Source organism: Lacerta agilis, chromosome 8 (genome assembly GCF_009819535.1).
Source record: "Lacerta agilis isolate rLacAgi1 chromosome 8, rLacAgi1.pri, whole genome shotgun sequence".
NCBI classification, from domain to species: Eukaryota; Metazoa; Chordata; class Lepidosauria; order Squamata; family Lacertidae; genus Lacerta; species Lacerta agilis.
In genome coordinates, this window is record NC_046319.1 from 27950206 (window position 1) to 27970220 (window position 20015).

The 20015-nt window shown below is 45.5% G+C and overlaps 1 protein-coding gene across 2 annotated transcripts; it reads right to left on the reverse strand.

The window, feature by feature from the left end:
* Positions 1-3301: 3301 nt before the first annotated feature.
* Positions 3302-17234, reverse strand: PLEKHF1 (pleckstrin homology and FYVE domain containing 1). 2 transcript variants are annotated; one of them, XM_033156707.1, is made up of 2 exons: positions 14696-14716; positions 3302-4458 (listed from the first exon to the last, which is right to left on the reverse strand). In XM_033156707.1, the coding sequence occupies exon 2, from the start codon at positions 4443-4445 to the stop codon at positions 3636-3638; it is 810 nt and encodes a 269-aa protein (XP_033012598.1). In that variant the 5' UTR covers positions 4446-4458; positions 14696-14716; the 3' UTR covers positions 3302-3635. The 2 variants fall into 2 exon arrangements, with proteins under 2 accessions (XP_033012598.1, XP_033012596.1); XM_033156705.1 differs by lacking the exon at positions 14696-14716 and adding an exon at positions 16722-17234 and having other exon boundaries at positions 3304-4458.
* Between the last annotated feature and the right edge of the window lie 2781 nt (positions 17235-20015).

Sequence of the window (20015 nt, forward strand, 5' to 3'; positions counted from 1 at the left end):
AGAATGAACTCCATGGAGGGGGGGGGGAGCAGGCCAAGCTCCTCATTAATCTTCACTTTTCCAGCGCTTTCTTTGCAACTTGGAAACATCCACCTAGCACCCGGAGAGCCCATTCAGTTCACAGCAGGCCGGACGGCATTTAAAATCAAAATCACATGGTCAGCTGCTCATTCTGGACAGTTTTTCTTTTTAAGTGACAAAGTACCCACGACTGTGGCTTCCTGCCATTAGTCCGTATCTTGAAGATTACATGCTCCATTAAATAGTGTGCATATCCTAATGGAAGCAGATTATAAAGGCAAAAAGCCTCCACCACAATCCAGTAATGGATTTAGGCACATATGGAAAATAGGGTGTTGCATTAGTTCCACACAGCTTTCAGTAGGTGGCCTTGGGTTCAGTTCAGACCAAAGACCATTGCAGGCACAGCACGGGCTTTGCTACCAAACTGGAAAGCCATCTATGCGTAGGCTGCCCCTCTCACCAAATGTTACAAGCAATCCCGCGGCATGGGCAGGTGAGCAACAGAGCAGGGTGGGAAACCACTGGCTCGCGGGCCTCTTTCAGCCCACCAGACCTCTCCAGTTGGCTCACAAGGCCGTTTCAGCCAAGCCCATGTCCTCCTCAGTCAAAAGGGGATTTGCAGGTACCGGCTATTCGTTGACTGGCTGAGCCCTATGCAAAGCTCTGGGAAAGATGGCGCCTTGAGAGCCAGTGTGGTGTAGTGCTTAAGAGCAGTAGACTTGTAATCTGGTGAACCGGGTTCACATCTCCGCTCCTCCACATGCAGCTGCTGGGTGACCTTGGTCTAGTCACACTTTTCTGAAGTCTCTCAGCCTCACTCACCTCACAGAGTGTTTGTTGTGGGGGAGGAAGGGAAAGGAGATTGTTAGCTGCTTTGAGACTCCCTGGGGTAATGATAAAACGGGATATCAAATCCAAACTCTTCTTCTTCTTCTTCTTGAAAGGGTCACCTGAAGACCCAACGATCAGCTGGTTGTCAGATCTTGAGAAGCCCTCTTCAAGGTGCTGCACAGCCTAGGTCTTTGGAAGGGGCTGGTGAAAAGGGCCACCTGACGTCATCGTGATCTCAAGGGGTCCTCTAGTCTACATCCACATGTCAGACCTGGTGTGCAAGGGGTAGGGGAGATAACTGTCTGGTCCACTGGCCAGATCTGGTTCTCAAGCCCTGATAAAGAGCATCTGCTTTGCACACACAGAAGATCCTTGGTTCAATCCCCAGCATCTTTAGGTTAGGCTAAGCATGTCCTCTGCCTGAAACCTTGTAAAGCCAGTGCCAGCCATCACTGCCTTCCAGATGTAGCTGCACTGCAACTCCCACCAGTCCAAGTCATCATAGACAATAACCAGAAATTGTTTGTAGTCCAGCAACATCTGGAGCTTTCTCCTGGTGTAGACAAAACTGAGCTCATCTGAGCAAATATGACTAGGCTGCAATGTTTGCCCTCTGCGGCAATTTTTAATTCTTTGCATTTTTACCCCATCTTTTTCTGCAAGGAGCTCAAGTTGGTGTACATGGTTCTTCTCCTATTCCTCATTTAATCCCCAAAACAACCCTGTGAGGTAGGTTAGGCTGAGAGGCAGTGCCGGGCCCAAGGTCACCAAGTGAGCTTCGCAGTCGAGTGAGTCCATCACTCTAACCACTGCACCATACAGCATGCCACGACAGTCGAACGAGGCCCTAGCGTTTTTGTGTTATTTCCATCAGCATGCACTAATCTCCAAGAAGAGACCTGAAAATTGCATCAAGGCAGTGCAGTATTAAATCAGAACTCTGCATCCATTAAAGGGAGAGAGAAAAGCCTGGTTAATTAACTTAAAAAGCTTGTTGGCCAACAGCTCTGACGTAAACACATTGACCAATGAAAATAAGAAACCCACAGATTAGGAAACGGTAATTATAAAAATGCCAGTCAACATATTTGCTCCAAAAAAAAAAACACCAACAACCCCAGAAGAGTATACAAAGCAAGGTAACTGAACAGGCTAACAACACTGTGGTTGGCATTAAGGTCCAATATAACATTTGTTGTGGCAACCAAGTTGCTGCTGTCTAAGGGTTGCCGACAGAAAAGAGTTAACCTACATTCTACTGGAGTAAGGAATGAGTTAGTTTCTTTTAAATTAATGTTAACAAGGCTTTTCTGCTGTCAATGACTGGTGCTGCATCAGGTGGGAGCAACTGTTAAGTGCAGTCTTTAAAAAAACTTTGCAGGCGGAAACAACCGGGTCCTTCCCCCACCTCCAGTAAAAGCCGCACCACCACTACAAACTATTTTTAGCGTTTCACATATATAGTGTTTTCAGTTATTTGTATGATTTACTGCATGTGGAAAACATGACAGTTGGCTGCAAAAGGCCTCTGCACCCCACAAACAAAGCACTGTGACATTTGTCCCTCTTGTTGTTTTGAATAATAAAAACAACAGTAATAAAAAATTTGGAGCCCCGTCTGCTTACATGACAAAGCCGCTCCGAAAACCTTCATTTCCAAATGCTCATCTCCAAAACCTTTTCTGTTCATTTCAATCCCTACTCAGTCAAGAAGGTTCTACCCTCCAAAAAAAGTGCATCCCTCTGTGAAGAGCCTTATATATATATATATATATATATGACTAGATTCTTTATATACAATCATATTATAAGCCCTTGATTAATTTCTGCGTGGTGCTGTCAGTTTAAAAACCGTGAAGGGGATCTTCCTCTGGATTTCATAACTTCTGATTTATGGATCCAGAATTTGACTCCTGAATGTAAGAAAGACAAGAGACTACATGTTGGGGTGGGTGCTGTTCTGATGCACAAGTCTGCAAAATGCCCAAGCTGAATGTCAACATTTCAGGAGCCCCCAAAATCTATCAAAGGGACCAAAACTTTCAGCAACGCTCAACACCTGATGTGTTGGGGGGTCAAATTCAGCTCTGCCAATAAAAACAACTCACTGTTAGGCCCCATCTGCACTATATATTTAAAGCAGTATCATACCGCTTTAAAAGTCATGGCTTTCCACAAAGAATGCTAGGAACTGTGGTTTGTTAAGGGTGCAGAGAGGAGATCTCTACAATTCCCAGAGTTCCCTGGGAAGAGGAATGGATTGTTCTGGAAATTGTAGCACTGTGGTCTTCTCATAAGGGGTCTCTTCACAACTCTCAGCACACTTAACAAATGACAGCTTCCAGGATTCATGAAGGGAAGCACAGGAAGCTTCCTGAATCAGACCATTGGTCCACCTAGTTCAGAATTGTCTCCTCTGACTGGCAGTGTCTTCCCAGAGTTTCAGACAGGAGTCTCTCCTAGCCCTAGATGGAGATGCTACTGGGGATTGAACCTGGGACCTTCAGCATGCAAGGCAGATACTCTACCACTGAGCTACAGCCCTTCCCCATAGCCATGACTACTTGAAGCGGAACGATACTGCTTCAAATAGGCTCTTGCATATTTTAGTTTGATTCAGTACAGTATCTTCTTCCTTAACCACAGAGGAGGAAAACACATGGGACCAAAAGACACAATGAAAGCTACTCCTCTGAAAAGTGCACTTTGGATACTGTGTGTTCCCTGTACTCCTCGGAAATAAGCATGCGGCCCCTGAAATTAACAAGGCCATGCAGGGGTCAGCTATGGAAAGATGACCAAGCTGTGTCGGACGTGTAAAACTCTGCCTCCGCTGACCACTGTTCCACTCTGTCCTCGTCAGATCTGTCGCTGTCATCTCCGCTGGAAGGCTCATAGCCAGCCAGAGGAGAATGGACCATCTTCGACTGGTCCTCGCTCTCCTTTTTCGCTGCCACCAGCTGTTTGTAGCAAAGGTTGCACACCCTTAAAGGCTTCGGGGACAGCCGGGGCATCAGGAACCTTTGCCGAGAGCAGTCTCCGCACACCACAAAGCCACACTTCCGACAGTGGTGCCTGCGCGTGAGAGTGGAGAACTTGGTTTGCGTGCAGCGCATGCAGATGTCGGTGGCCTTGTCCGGGATCCAGGGGGCGGCATGTTCCGTGGGGGGCTGCTGGCCCATCTTAGACAGCAAGTGGCGGATGCATTCCTCCAAGTGGCTGATCCATTCTTTCCTCTCGGTCAGGGAGGCGGCGGAAACGACGAAGGACTTCTTGGCTGTTTTGATCATCCAACGGTTCTTCATCTGCAGGGTATCCGGCAAAGTCTCCAGGGTGACTTCGTCAAGCGGTATGATGTGCTGGGAGCTGTACTTCCTCCTGTTGATCACAATGCTTCCATACACAAGGATGTCGTTGAACAGGAAGAATATCCGCGGTTTGGCTTTCTTCCGGCATTCTTTGGTCAAAATCCCTTCGCCCAAGAGGACCCTTCCAGGTATGGCCAACGGCTGGCCGGATGCTCCAAAGCAGCTTTCCACAGTCGCAATGCGTTGGCTGTTGATCTCAGTGTTGGCCAGATGGTCTACCATCTTGACAGGTCACCTGGAAGCAAGGAAGGAAAACAGAAGCTGTGACTACTGAATCTGAGACCAAAGGGATCAAGGGAGTGGGAGTAAGTCCCCTAAGAGGAAAGTTCTTTTTTTTTTTTTTTAGAGCAGAGTTTCCCAAATTTGGGTCTCCAACTGGACTACAATTCCCATCATCCCTGACCACGGGTCCTGCTAGCTAGGGATGATGGGAGTTGTAGTCCAACAACAGCTGGAGACCCAAGTTTGGGAAACCCTGTTTTGGAGAAAAGGCAAGCAAGAGGCGACACGATAGAGGCATATAAAATGATGCAGGGTGTGAAGAAAGTGGACAGAGAAAAGCTTTTCTCCCCTTCTCATAATGTGAGAACTTGGGGACATCTAATGAAGCTGAATGTTGGAAAATTCAGGACAGGCAAAAGAAACATCTTCACATGGTGTATAGCTAAGCTATAGAATTCACTACCATAAGAGGCAGTGATGGCCACCAACTTGGATGGCTTTAAAACATTATACAAAAGGAGGACATGGCTATAACTGACTACTAGGCCCAATGGCTATGCTCTACCTCCACTGGCGGAGGTGGCCATGCATCTGAATACCAACTGCTGGAAACTGCAGAACTGTAATAATAATGACAATAAATTTATGTATACCCTGCCCATCTGGATGGATTTCCCCCAGCCACTCTGGGTGGCTTCCAACAAAATATTAAAAATACATTAAAACATCAGTCATTAAAAACTTCTCTAAGCAGGGATGCCTTCAGATGTAGTTGTGCCCAGGTTCATTTGTGGGTTTCCAAGAGGCAACTGGTTAACCACTATGAGAACAGCATGATGGACTAGATTGGTCACTGCCTATTCTTATGTCTCTTCCCTCGTCAGTGCCATGACCTTATGCTCCCCACCCCCCTTAACATCCCAGTGGCTGAATTCAAAATGACAAGACTCTGAAAAGTGCCTTTGCCCATGTAATAAGAGAAAACCAGAATTACTTGTCTACATCAACCCCCATCATAATTCTACGCTTGCATGATCACATATGTACAAACACCTGATACCAAAACACCGAGCGAAACATGGCAATCAGTATCAGAAGGTACCATCCTTTCTGGACTATATGACTGCAGAATGTGTGTGTGGGGGGGGGGTCTTACATATTTGGACGTTCCCACATGTCAAGGACACCATGCACATAGAAATCTAGCATGTCAGGGAAGAAGACTCTAGTTTTCCCGTTATCCTAGTGGGAGAGAAAAAAAAACTGCTTTCAAAAGGGAGGATTCAAATGTGTCCCCCTAGCAGCAGTCTGAATTGGTACAGTCTAGGAAGGATCATGGTTTTGTGAATATATTGTTTGGCCCCCAACATCTCCACAAATGTTCTTGAGCAGTGCAGGGTGCACCCACACTGTTCTGCCTTGTGTTGAACAAAATAAGGTTTTGCAACCCTAGTGGCAGGCCAAACATGTATGAAGAAACTGAGTCATTTCCCAAATGCATCATATAAAATGAAGTTCACAGAGAGCACGTGCTTTTTCTTGCACGTACACACAATGGGTAACCTAAGAGATCATTCACCAAGAAACACGCAGCTCCAAAGCACTGAAGGTCATGCCATGGTCGGGTTCCTTTTCTACAATGACTTTGTAAATAAGCATAAAAAAACCCCTGGAAATTCAATATGCAAAAGACGCCTCCCTTCACAAAATGTGCAACAGCTACACCACACAAGAGCTTTGTAGAGAGGAAACAACAACAAAGGAGAAAGTGCTAGCAATGACAATTGTTTTTAAAACTGCTAGAACGATCATGTTGACAACGCAGTCTGTTAGATGCTGCTCAAGAATGTACCAGTCACTATTCATGGGAAGAGATTTCCCCCACATTTCTCAAGGAGGGCCCACAAAACTCAGTGAAACTGTGTTTGCATCAGCATTCCCAGGAATTAACGTTTTGTGAAAGTTTCATGACTGTTCCAGAGCTCCCTTATTCTTCCAGCCTGGAAAAAAACAACAACACCCACAATCTGTTATGCAACGATCTTGAGGACCACACTGCCCTTGCCACATTTGAACTTATTTCTTGTGAATGTCGATTTCACTTGAATATCTATCAGGACATTTAGGTGACATACCTTGACTCGCATGCCTAAACTGAGATGGGCATATTGATGGTCATTGTATTATTAATGTGAGCTGGTGGTGGTGGGATTGTTTCATTTCCTTTTGTTAAACTTTCTATAAAAATTAACTAAAATCGTATTTTGGTCCAACTGAACAGCCAAGCAGGGCCAAGGAACGAGAAGGAGCCTAACCCAACTCAGGGGCTCTCCACAAAGTCAGCCCCCTTGGACCGCAACATGCTATAGGAAGGGACAGCGAATGTTGTTGGACTTCAACTCCCATCATCCCCAGCCCAAATGGCCAATGGTCAGAGATGATGGGAACTGTCCAGCAACACCTGAACAGCTGCAGGTCCCCCACCCCTGCTACAGGGAGAGAGAGAAAGTCAATTCCTCCCTGAAATGCTCCCCAGTGCTCATGAGCCACAGTGTGTGCTATAGGAGAAGGCAACCCCTGTCAATCCCAATCTAATTTCTTTTTTTTTTATAAGAATTTATTGACATTTTCATAACAAAACATAAACCCACACCCACACCTACATATATAAAACAAATACAGACATAATCACGATTCTTCTTCTTGTACACATATAAGAAAATATTCTAATTCCGAATCTTGACGGTTGACTTCCCCTGCCTCCTCTCCTTCGGTTTTAGATCCATATCTACTTTAATAACATCATCTCTCTAAAAAATTAAATTCATTTAAAAAGATTCAAATCTAGACAATAATATTAATCCCTAATAGTTAGTAACAAATCTTTAAATCTTAACAAATTATTCTTATATCAAATCTATATGAAATTCTTCTATCTCTTAACTGCTGCTAATATCATAAAATTCAAAATATCCCTTTTCTTATTGAAACATACAATGAAACTTCATGTCTTAACCCTCCGATTTCAGATTACCATAACAGACCATTTATATTCTACACTTAGTACACTTCACCCTATTCCCCCTCTGTCCATTGTCCATTTCCATCTTTCACCGGAACCACTGCTCCAAATGTCCTCTTTTCTTGTACGTCCACAGAACCAGACACAGTCCCCAACAGTCCTTGCATCGAGCATCAGGATACACTGTTCATCTTCCATCGGCTTCTCCCATTCAACACTGTATTCTTCTTCTATTTGAAAATGTCTTAATTTCTTGCCCTTCGCTCCCGAGCTCTCACCTCGGGGGCTGGATATATCATTTCTCGCCGTCCCCAGGCTGCCACCACCGAGGAACGCTTCTTTTTCCGGGAGTCGCCATGCCGTCTCTCTCAGTTTTTCAATCGTCTCCTTCAGCTCTTTGCCAAGGCTTTCTTCCATAGTATCGAATATCTGAAAGGTCTCCTCTGTGGGAAGTAGATTTTTCTTCATATCCCCACTCAAAACCTTCAATTTCTGATTAAGCAGTTCCAGTTTCAATATAATAATCCTTTCTTCATCAGTTAGTCCAGAATTCAAAACAATTTCAAAGACAAAGCCCAACATGGTGAGGACGGGTATAGGTATCAAATTTCAGTTTCTATTTCAATGTTATCCATCTTATAGCAGTACTTTTCCACTTCGGTTCAGAGTTTTCGCAGCCATTTTCTCTGAAACCGGGGCGCAAAGACCAAAACTTTCAAAAGGAATATTCTCCATCCTCTTCCTCCCCAAAGGGAGATCTATAAAGTCTCACTCATAAAAAATCTTAACAATGTAGCCATCCAGTAGCAACAGTATCACAGACCGTTATTTTCTTGCCACCGAAGGGTTAAAGGCAGGCTTCCTTTCTTTAAAGCCTCCCGGGTCGTTAAGTCTTTAAGCTCAACAGTTAATCCAATCAATTACTCACGACCTCCGGGCTTCTTTTCCTTTCATCTCTCAGGGAGAACGTTGTCGCTCATCAAGGCCAGTACTCGCCGCTTTTCCGCCCGGTTGGGGCATTTCCCCTAATGGCCTGGCTCCGCGCTCCCTTCACCCCCACTCCCCCTTTACAGGGGGAACGAGGGAAGGGTGCGTAGCCTAGCGGGCCCGCCGGGGAGCCCGAGGCGCGGGACGCTCTTCCCGCGCCTCACCGGAGCCCTGCGTAGCGGTGGCGGGGCTCCAACCCCCGGGCTGGACTGGGTTGCCTCGCTGCCGAGGCAACCCAGCGACCGCCCGTGATGGCGACCTCGCCGGAAGTCTCAATCCCAATCTAATTTCACCTGCGGAAATCATTGCTTCCTAAGAACCATATGGTCTAAACCCACCTGCTGATTTATACCAAAGAAGGTTTATTGCATGGGTAGGCAAACTAAGGCCCAGGGGCCGGATCTGGCCCAAGTGCCTTCTCAATCCAGCCTGCGGACAGTCTGGGAATCAGAGTGTTTTTACATGAGTAGAATGTGTGCTTTTATTTAAAATGCATCTTGGGATTCGTTCATTCCCCCCCCCCTTCAAAATATAGTCAGGCCCTTCACAAGGTCTGAGGGACAGTGGACCGGCCCCCTGCTGAAAATGTTTGCTGACCCCTGGTTTATTGTGTACCTCTTACGCAACAGCAGCCATTCAGACAAGCCTAGCACATAAACTACGGAACTCCCACCCACAGGAGGCGGCGGTGGCTGCCAACCTGGATGGCTTTAAAAGAGGATTCGAGAAATTCATGGAGGAGGAGAGGGCTATCGATGGCTACTAGCCAGGATGACTATGCTCCGCCTCCACAGTTGGAAGCAGCAGCACTGCTTCTGAATACCAGTTTCCAGAAAAGAGCCAGAGGGGAGGGTGCTCTTGCGCTCGGATCTTCCTTGCGGATTTCCCCACAGGCATCTGGTTGGCCGCTGTGAGAACAGGATGCTGGAAGAGATGACCCATCAGGCTTTTCTTTTGTTCTTAAGCCTACAAAAGTTACTAGCCCACACATGACTACAGCCATGTTTTATTTCCCCAACAGCCTGCAAGAAGGAATTGTTGTAAGAATTTTAAGGTATTTTATTTATATATAATAATTGTTATTAATGTACCAAAACAAATAAGGCCACATGTCTGAAAAACAGCACAGGAAGACAGGCCTCACTCCATTTTGACTCCCAACTGACCAAGTACCTATTTCTTTGTCTCAGGAACAAAGGGGGGGGGTTGCCCCTCCAGCTACTCAGCAGCCCTCTGCCTGAGTGATAATCTCTGGCATCCTGATATCTGAGTGTCAGACAAATGGGTGTGAATAACTTGGCTGGGATATAGGGAAATGTAAGTATCTTTTGTTTTACTTGATGGGTTTTTGGTGGAGGGCAAGAGGAGACATGGGGGCAGGGTCCAAGATGCTCAGATCACTGCTACCAGACCCTCCCAATTTGTGATGTAATTCTAATGTATGGAGGGGTGGTCTTGAGCTGGAGGGGGGCAATTTCAAAAGTCTATATAGGAGCTTGCGCGCCTTTGTTGGAGGTCTTTTGCTTGCAAGACACCCTGCTGCAGCAGTTTCTAATAAAGGGCTATCGCCTTTCTTTGGGAGATTTTGTATCGTCTCTATTTATTCATAAGTGCTCCTGAGAGGAGGGGAGCCCTACTAAGGCTCTCCCCCGGGTTCGTGGACTCCCTTCTGGGGTTGAACCTAATTTTTATAACAGAATCCTTAATGCGATGGGAACAGATGCAGATTCCTACCTTGCAGGGGGTTGGACCACGTGATCCTCGGGGTCCCTTCCGACTCTACAATTCTATGATTAAGAACCACTTTTATTTCACACACACACACACACACACACAAAAATGCCTTTTCGCCTGGAGGCAATTTTGTGCTCACTGTAGGTGATCAGAAAAAGCAGAGATTTATAAGTGTGCATAAGAGCCGTTCAGCTTAAGGGCCATGGAAGCTCCTTCAGCATTTATTTATTTTTAAAGAACAGAAACAAATGCACTGTTGGGTTGCTTTGAGGATGGATCAGTTTGTAATAGTGAAGGGCCGTCTGCCCCACCATCAGCCAGCGCGATGGTTTTATATTTAAAAGACAAAACTAAAAGCCACCACGGAGTCTCTTTGCTTCTGCTATTATGGACATAATGACTTTTGCACACTGCAGAACAGGAGGGGAGGGAGAAGCATGAAAAGGAAAGGAAACTAAAAACTACAGTACCTCTGATCTCGGTGCCCATTTGAAGTGGGAACACACAGCCGAGAACGGCAAACTCCAATTATATATATATAAAAAGGACTGTTGGAGCCAACCTTTCATAGCTATTAGCGAGAGGTTGTTTTCATGAGAGCTCTTGGCAGGAGGCCTCTAGTAACCTTTCATCACAGAATCCGCGGGGCTGATTAGTTTCACAGGACTCTTCTGCGGACTTGTGTCTTGTAATGCAAAACGTTCCCGAGCTTTGCACAGGGCGGCATTAATTGTACCCCTTGGTGCAGACCAAGGATGAAAAGCAAAGGGTCCTTAGCACAAAAGCTCCAAGCCACTTGGAACTCCACACCAGGGTGGCAATGAGGTGCCACCTCCCTCTTCCTCTGTACTGTCAAAACCAACCTTTTTTCCCACAAACGTAAAGAGCAGCCCTGTTGGGGCCTAATCCACTGGCCCCAGCCAGCCAGCCAGCTAGTGTTTGGAAAGCTAATACAAGCAGCAGCATGTTTTGTGGTGTAGAGGTTAGAGGGCTGGGCTAGGACCTGGGAGACTAGTAAGGCAGTGGACTCTCTCCTTCATGAGAGGCTTTTAAGCGAAAGCTGGATAGCTATTGGCCATGGATGCTTTTGTTGCAATTCCTGCATTGCAGGAGGTGGGACTGCTCAATGATCCGTGGGGTCCCTTCCAGCTCTACATTTCGATGGCTCTGTGAGACCAGGCTTCAGACTCCCAACCCCACTTGGGCATGAAGCCCCGATGGGTGACAGTGGACCAGTCAGTCTCTTTCTCTCTCTCTCAGACTACCCTACCTTGCAGAGGATGAAATGGAAAGAACTGTGTATGGCACCCTGAGCTTCTTGGAGTATAAATGCATGAGGAGTAATGCACCCACTTGATAATCATCATAATCATCATCATCATCTATTATTTCTACCCCGCCCATCTGGCTGGGTTTCCCCACCCCAGCCACTCCGGGAGGCTTCCAACAGAAGATTAAAAATACATTAAAACATCAGTCATTAAAAACATCCCTAAACAGGGCTGCCTTCAGATGTCTTCTAAATGTCATATAGTTATTTATTTCTTTGACATCTGATGGGAAGGTGTTCCACAGGGCAGGCGCCACTACCGAGAAGGCCCTCTGCCTGGTTCCCTGTAACTTCGCTTCTTGCAGTGAGGGAACCGCCAGAAGGCCCTTGGAGCTGGACCTCAGTGTCTGGGCAGAGGGTGGAGATGCTCCTTCAGGTATACAGGACTGAGGCTGTTTAGAGCTTTAAAGATCAGCACCAACACTTTGAATTGTGCTCGTAAATGCTCTTAAGTGTAATCAAGACCACCTCTTAATTATTTTATGGTAAGGAAGTGACCATCTCCACCATCCACTCCCGAAGAGATTATGAAGGAAAGTTAATCCCTTTGACTTCCCCCACTAAAAGCCCCTGGATTTAGTTATCTGTAGTTCTCCTGGCTTAATCCACAACAGAGGGGATCTTTTCAGTGGTGGCCCCCTATATCTGTGGAACACTCTCCACAGGAAAAACCCCACCGTCATTATCAGTGTTTAGGCACTAGGCACTTTTTATTGACTTTTGGCCTTTGGTAACTAAGCTGGCCCCTGCAGCAGGGCTCATATTTAGGTGGGTATGGGAAGGGCTTTCTTTAAAGTTATATCAGATGGACATTTTTGGTGTCTTCTATAATGGATTGGTTTTTGTTTCTTTAAAAAAAATCCTGCTGTATTTAAACTTGTTAAGTCACTTGGAGGCTTTTATTTTTGTAAAATGGGGGCAAATACATGTAGATGACAATAATAATATCTATAGCTCCCAGGGTTCTTCAGAAGCCCCAATAGCCAAATAGTTTCACGAGTGACATAGGTGTAATATAACATGAAAATGAAACCACTGCAGAGCTCTTCAGAAGTGATTTGATCTCAAAGCCTGCAGTGACAGAAGTGATCCTGGTTAAGGAATCCACTGGGAGGCACCCAATAAATTCATGACTGTCCTACATTGTGCAATTTCTAGGGGAAAGAACTGGGTGAAAGGTAGAACTGAAGTGATTCACCCAGGAAAGGCGGCAGGATCAGTTCACGGATAACAGCAAAATGTGGAGAGGTTGTTGGCCTCCACAAAACAACCCATTGCCAGTTTCAAATAAAAAACAAAAACCTGGAACAAATTCAACAAGGCTGGGAAATAATGCAGATGCAGAAAAGATCGGAATGAGAAGAATTTGAACGCTGAAGCAAAAGAATATTGTGACTCAGCAAATTTTCAGAGCAGGCAGCAGACCAGTTCAGAGAGCAAGTTTAGCTCCTTAGCACTGGCTTTTAGCAATCATTTGCAGGCCTTAGGTGATAGGCAGAGTCTTTTGCCAAGGCTGCAGCTGTGATTTAAAGCTCCAAGAACCTTAGTTAACACACACACACACACACACACACACACACACACGGAAAAACTGGGGATGGTATCCACTGCTAGCCCTACTCAGAGTAGGTCCACTGAAGTCAATGGACTTGGCTAATTTCAGTGGGTCTATCTACTTGGTTGGTAGTATGGCTTAGTTGGAGTCATGGGTCTTAACTGCTGCAGAGCACACCTTGAACCCCCCTGCTGCCTATGTTAAGCACATTAACAGTACAATTCCATTGCATGTTGACTTAAAGGTAACCCTACTGAGCACAACAGGGCATATCCCAAAGTAAGCGTGCAGCCTTGTTACATGGATTTCAATGGGTGTGTGTGTGTGTGTGGATTCAAACAACTTTGCTTCCATGGGCCGCTATCCTGTCACATGGAACAAAAAGTTTTGAAATGCCTGAAGAGTAAAACATACCTTCCTGTCGCAAGAACTGAACACAAAATATTCGGTCGTTTTAGCAAAATTGGGAGCATTCTTCCCACTGATAGCTGTTGCTCTTAGGACATGAGAAGGTGCACAGTCTCCTAGCGTTCATCCCAGTAATGTTAGGGAAGGGCCGTAGCTCAGTGGTAGAGCATATGCTTTGAATGCAGAAGGTCCCAGGTTCAATCCCTGGCATATCTAGGCAGTGCAAGTTCCCTGCCCGAAACCCTGGGGAATTGCTGCCTATCCTGTATGGGCCTATGGCCGTAAATAAAATTCTATTCTATTCTATTCTGCCTATCCATGCAGAGAAGTACTGAGCTAGATGGTTCAATGGTCTGATTCAGTATAAGGTAGCTTGCTATATTTTAGGATACGCCATTCCAACTGAGCATGCTCAATGGCCATGAAACGCTGCCATGACTGTTGGAGGAGAGGAAGACAGGGAATGGAGATGGTTGGTACGCTGAACAGAGCATACTCCATGCTGCAACATTTTGTTGCAGGTCTCACTTGTATAAACTAGTGGAGACGCTACTTCCAAAGAAAGGCATTGGTTTATAGAGATCTGGTGACTCAAGAAGCGAAGCCCTGACACAAACATTTCTTGTGTGGCAGTTGAGACAATGACTAATATAGCCTGATGTTGGCCACCTTTGGGGAGAGTAAACTGTTGCATGGGATGCCACTGGTTTCAGAAGAAACTCCTTGGAAGTTGCACAGGACAGAAACAGGGTCGTGCTCGGGAGGGTGAGCCTGACAGGCTGGTTGCAAAGCCCCCAAACAGTTACTCCACTGGTGGCCACCTGCTTACAGCAAATGGGAGCAGGCTGTCTCCAGACCTCCTGCCTCACGATTGTACAGATGTGAGAGGCTGGGACTGTGGCACAACAAAACCTTCTCTGCCTGTGGCCCAAACCCTCTGGAGCCATTTTCCTAGTGAGATCCATCTGTGTCCAATGCTGCAGTTGTTCCAAAAACCCTGACTGGTGGCTAATTGTTTATTTTTAAAAAGTGTGAGCACTGACTCACTCCCACATGAGCAGAGACAGAGACCAGAGCATCAACAGGCTGCATGGCTGTGCTTATCTTTACCCACCTTTGATCTCTGCAGACTAAGCTTTACATTTCCTGGCCAATTTGGTCAGCGTTCAGTAGCATTCCTCCTCCACCACTATGCCAAGGAAAGCAAAACACACCTGACAAAGTGGACTTCTCAAGTCCACGAGAAACACCTGCCACAATAAATCTTCATTTTCATGAAGGAGCCTTCGGCAGCAACAGAAGGCTCTGATTATTATGCTCCTTCCATCCTCCTCTCTACCCCTCTCAACTCTGCTAGGGCTGGTTTAGCCTAGAGAAAAGAAGATGGGGGAGAGAGAGGAAAAGGGGTCCATAAGAACATTGGAAGAGCCTTCTGGTTCAAGCCAATGGCCCATCTAGTCCAGCATCCTGTGGCCAAACAGATGCCTGCGGGAAACCAGCAAGCAGGATTTGAACACATGAGCTCTCTCCCCTCCTGTGGCTTCCAGCAACTGGTATTCAGAAGCATTGCTGCCTCCAGCTGTGAAGGCAGATCATAGCCACAGATAGCCCTCTCCTCTCCATGAGTTTGTCTCAATTCTCTTTTAAAGCCACCCAAATTGGTGGCCATCACTGTCTCCTGTGGGATCGAGTTCCTTAATTTAACTATGTGCTGCGTGACTAAGTCCTTTCTTTCATTTGTCCTGAATCATCCAACCTGCAGCTTCATTCAATGTCCACAACTTCCAGTGTTATGAGAAAGGGAGGAAAAAGTTTACTCTATCCACTTTCTCCATGCCATGCATAATTTTATAAAATTCTACCATGCTGCCTCTTGCATGCCTTTGCTCTTAAGCTGAAAAGTCCCAAACGCTGCAACCTGTCTTCATAGGAAACTTGCTCCATACCCTTGATCATTTTGGCTGCCCTTTTCTGAACCTTTTCCAACTTTGCCCAATCCTCTTTTAAAGCCATTGTGGTTCCTGCCATTTACCTGCCTCCAATCTCATTTGTGGGGTAGGGGGTGTGTGACAGTGAAGTCCCCCTTGCTTTAATAGGCTGGGGGAAAGGGTGACAGATGCAATACAGGAAGCGGGGGGGGGGGGACAGTGTCAGCAGCCAGCTTGAAATGCATGGTTATAGATAGAGATGCCACCTCCGGATCAAGACCCAGGAACGCTACAGAATGAGAAACTAGGTCAAGCAGGCCCTGTGTAGAAGTTCATTATCAGTCCTCTCTATGGCACCAACAGAGAGGGCTTTTCCGTGATGCTACAGTAAGAGCAAATAATGTGGAGTTGCGTCAAGATCCTCAGCTGTTTCACTCACCTCGCCTCCTTTTCAGAGCCTCCTGCTGTTGACTCACATTTGACAGTCACCTGGCTGTTTCCACACTGACAGGAGCACTTCTTGGTTTCACTATTTTTTAATGCAACAGCTACATGCTTTGAAGGATTCCTGCCATCACCACTAAATACAAACCCAAACCTAAGAAGTGGGCTGTGGAAGCTTCCATATGTTGCTGCTGGGACTACCACTCCCATCAACCGTGACCTTTGGCCAGGCTGGATGGGAGGTGGAGTCCCATCAACATCTGGAACGTCACAGGTTCTCCAAAACACACACACCCCACCCCGCCTTACAGAATCTCATCCCCTTCCTATAATCTGGCAGCTGTCCCTGCCATCACACTTAATAATAATAATAATAATAATAATAATAATAATTTAAAAACAAAGTAAGCATCATCATCATCATTATTGATGATGATGATAATAATAATAATAATAATTTCATTTATAAATCGCTTCCCATGAGGCATGCCGAAGAGCTCTGCAGTATCATTTAGGTCCGTTTCAAGTACATTATTGAAAGAAGAAAAGCATCACTTTATGTCTATTTCGACTGCCAGTGGATACAGAGAGTTGGCGTGATGGAAGTTTGAAAGCCGCTCCCACGGGCGGAAATAGCATTTTTAAAACCCCTTTCAGATTTCAACAGCGCACTGGCTCTTCGCTCTCAGGTCCGGCGCCGGCACCGCAATAGTTTCGGAAAGTATGTGAAACTTTAAAGGATCGGTGAATTCCAAGCCCCGTAGAAAGACGCTACAGTACACAGACCCCACCCCCATGCAGCGTTTCTCTCTCGCCTACGGTCGTGCAAGGCGGAGAGCGCGGTCGAGCCAAGAGACAATGAATGTACCTCCTCGTGACTTTTCCTGGTTCCTGTCCCAACCGGGTCCCCGGGTCCGTCGATCCCGCCAAGCGACTCCTGGGATTCCGCCTTCAAGGGATCCTCTCGCAGCAGAAAGTGCAATTCCAAAGATTTCCCTCCTTTTTAATCCAGAAGGGCCCCCGCAGAAGGCTCTAGGTTGAGGCTGCAACGCTACCCTTCCCTGGAAGCAAGTCCCATTGAATTTAATGGAACCTACTTCTGAGTAGGCGAGTACAGACCTGCGCCTGTAAAATCTCAGCCTACTTTCTTCTTTCTTTCCCTTTTTGCATCCGCGGCTGAGTAAAAAATGAATGAAACAACAACAATAACAGCAAAGTATCTCTGGAACGCTCAGAGTCCCCAACATTCCATTCTCCCCGCTTTCCGTAAGTGTCACGAGCCAATCAACAGGCCGCCTCCGAAGCAGGACCGTCCGGTTCTTGGACGCTCAGTCTCAGCATTCCACGCGTAGCCACGCCCCCGAAAATAACGGCGGCCAATCAGAGGGCGCAGCCGGAGCCTGGTGAGTTTGGCTGGGCGGGTGAAAGAGAGAGAGAGAGAAAAAAAACAAGAAGAAAACAGGGGAAGGAAGAAAAAAGAACAAGGGTGACTTAAAGCGGCTGGGCGGTGCATGGAAACTTGGCATTCTGCTAGTAACGGCAAATCATAGAATTGTTGAGTTGGAAGGGACACCAAGGGGTCACAACTAAAGCATCCATGACAGATGGTCATCCAAGCTCTGTTTAAAAACATTCTGAGAGTCCAGCACCTTCCAAGAGAATCCATTCCACTGTCAAACAGCTCTTACCTTCAGTAAATTCTTCCTAAGGTTTGGCTGAAATCTCCTTTCTTGTAACTTGAAGCCATTGGTTTGGGTCCTACCCTCCGGAGCAGGAGAAAACAACTTGCTCCATCTTCCATGTGACAGCCCTTTAGATGTTTGAAGATGGCTATTCCTTCCAGTAGCACCTTAGAGACCAACAAAGTTTGTTCTTGGTATGAGCTTTCCTCATCTCGCCTCAGTCATCTCTTCCTTCAGGATAAACATACCTGAACATACCCAGCTCCCTCAACTGTTCCTCATAAGGGTTGGTTTCCAGACCCTTGAACATCTTGTTCACACTCGGTTGCACACATTTCAGCTTGTCGATGCCCTTCTTAAATTGTGGTGCCCAGAACTGTAGGCTACACAGGACTCCAGGTGTGGTCTGACAAAGACAGACTAGAATGATACTATTACTACCCTTGATCTGGACGCTATAATTCTGTTGATGTCCAGATCAAGGGAAATAATAGTACCTTTGTCAGACCCTACTTGGAGAGTAACAGATGCTGACATATCCTCCCTGGGAAGGAATCTAGGAAGGGAGGAAATAGATAGGAAGGGAGTGGGAAAGCCACCTGGGAGCAGATGGTGTCTTAGAGCCAGTGCAGACCCTGGGAAGACTTTGGCCAAAGCCAACTTCCCAGTCAACAGCTGTGTATTTGGAGAAGAGGCCATCCACCCCTAGCCTGTAATGGTCAGAGGTGAGCATTATAGCATTTGGAGGGCTGTGGATAGCCAGATGTAGTAAAACACACACATTTTGAGTGATCGGATTACTGTGGGAGGGAGTATTTTGTGGTAACAAACCAGCTTCTCTCCATGAATAAGAGAAGACCAATTTGCATTTATTTATTTATTTATTTATTTGCAGCAGAAGCAAACTGTGCACAGATGCTGGTGGGGAAGGGCTGTGGCTCAGCAATAGAGCATTTCCTTTGCATTCAGAAGGTCCCAGGTACAATCGTCAACATCTCCAAGTAGGGCTGGGGTGTCTCCTACCTGAGAGAGAGAGCTTCTGCCAGTCCGTGTAGACAATACTGAGCTAGATGGACCCCAGAGTCTGACTCGGCATGAGGCAACTTTCTGTATTCCTATGACTGGCTGGTGCTTATGAAGGCACTCACCCACCCAGCTGTCATCTGGGTATCTCTCTCTCTCTCTCTCTCTCTCTCTCTCATCTTTCAATCATCTTAAAAAGGTAGGCAGTGGGCAAATTTTCAATTCATTCAATAAACTCATAAGTGGAATATTATTATTATTAAAAACAATATCTCCCAAGCATGGGGAAGAAGTTGCAAGACCAGCTACTGAAGCATTGTTTGATTTGCTGGCAAATAAGCCTATTAAATTTATTAGAAAGGCGGGAAAAACCAGATTTGCCCTTTGCAAGAAAAGACTCATAGCAAATCTTTTAATTAAAGGGCATTTGTCTCCACCTGCTCTTTTGGACCACAATAGTTCTTGTGTTAAATGCTTCATGGCAACTGATGGGGGCTGCCTTTTAAATTGAAATGTTTCTTTTTCTACTCTTTCGTGTTCTTTGGAACCAATAACATGGTAGCTCTCCCTGTGTTTTGAAGCAGTTATCCTGACTGCTGGCGTGTGTCTATAATTCTTGGCACAGTCTTCTGGTTTTGTGGCCTCTGATTTTGTGTTATAATGGGCAATCTGGTGTGGGTTTGTCTGGTGTGGGTTATTCTCATTCTTTGTTGGCCCTGCTAACTGGAGCTATAGGAAACTGGAATCAAATAATTTCAGGACTGCCACATGTTCCCCATCCCTAATGTAAAACATTCGTATACTACTTTTGTATTAATATAAACATGGGTGTTTACAATAGAAATAATATTGTGAGGGGAGAGACTCCGTCAGGCAAGGCCTCCTTCCACCTGCCTTGCTCCACCCTCTAGTCTTTGCTTCTCAATTTGTATTGCATTATTTTATGTACTGTGGCTTGCCATTGTTTTATTGATTAGTTTAGAAATTGTTTATTGTAAATGTTGAGTGGATTTCTGTTTAACTTTTGTATGTTGATATTATTTTATATTACTCTAATAATTGTTGAATGTTACTTTTTGATGTAGGTTGCTTATTTTAAAGTTTTGTTTTATTATCACATTTTTGTATTGCATTAGATTTTTATAAGATGTACATTTTTTTGTTTCTTCTGCTTGTAAACCCCCTTGAGTATTGTAAGATAGAAGGGCGGTATACAAATAAAAATTATTATTATTATTATTATTATAATTATTATAATATAAGAGAATGATGATTCTCAGCAGTCTTGCTAAACTACAATCTCCAGGAATATTTGATGGAAGCCATGACTGTTAGAATGTTATAATGCTAAATTTCATTTTGCTATACCTTCTGAGAATGAAATGCAGCATTTTGAAGTACTATCTTATGACAAGGAAAGGGTTTTAAAGTATCAAGTAATACATCGAGTATGGCAG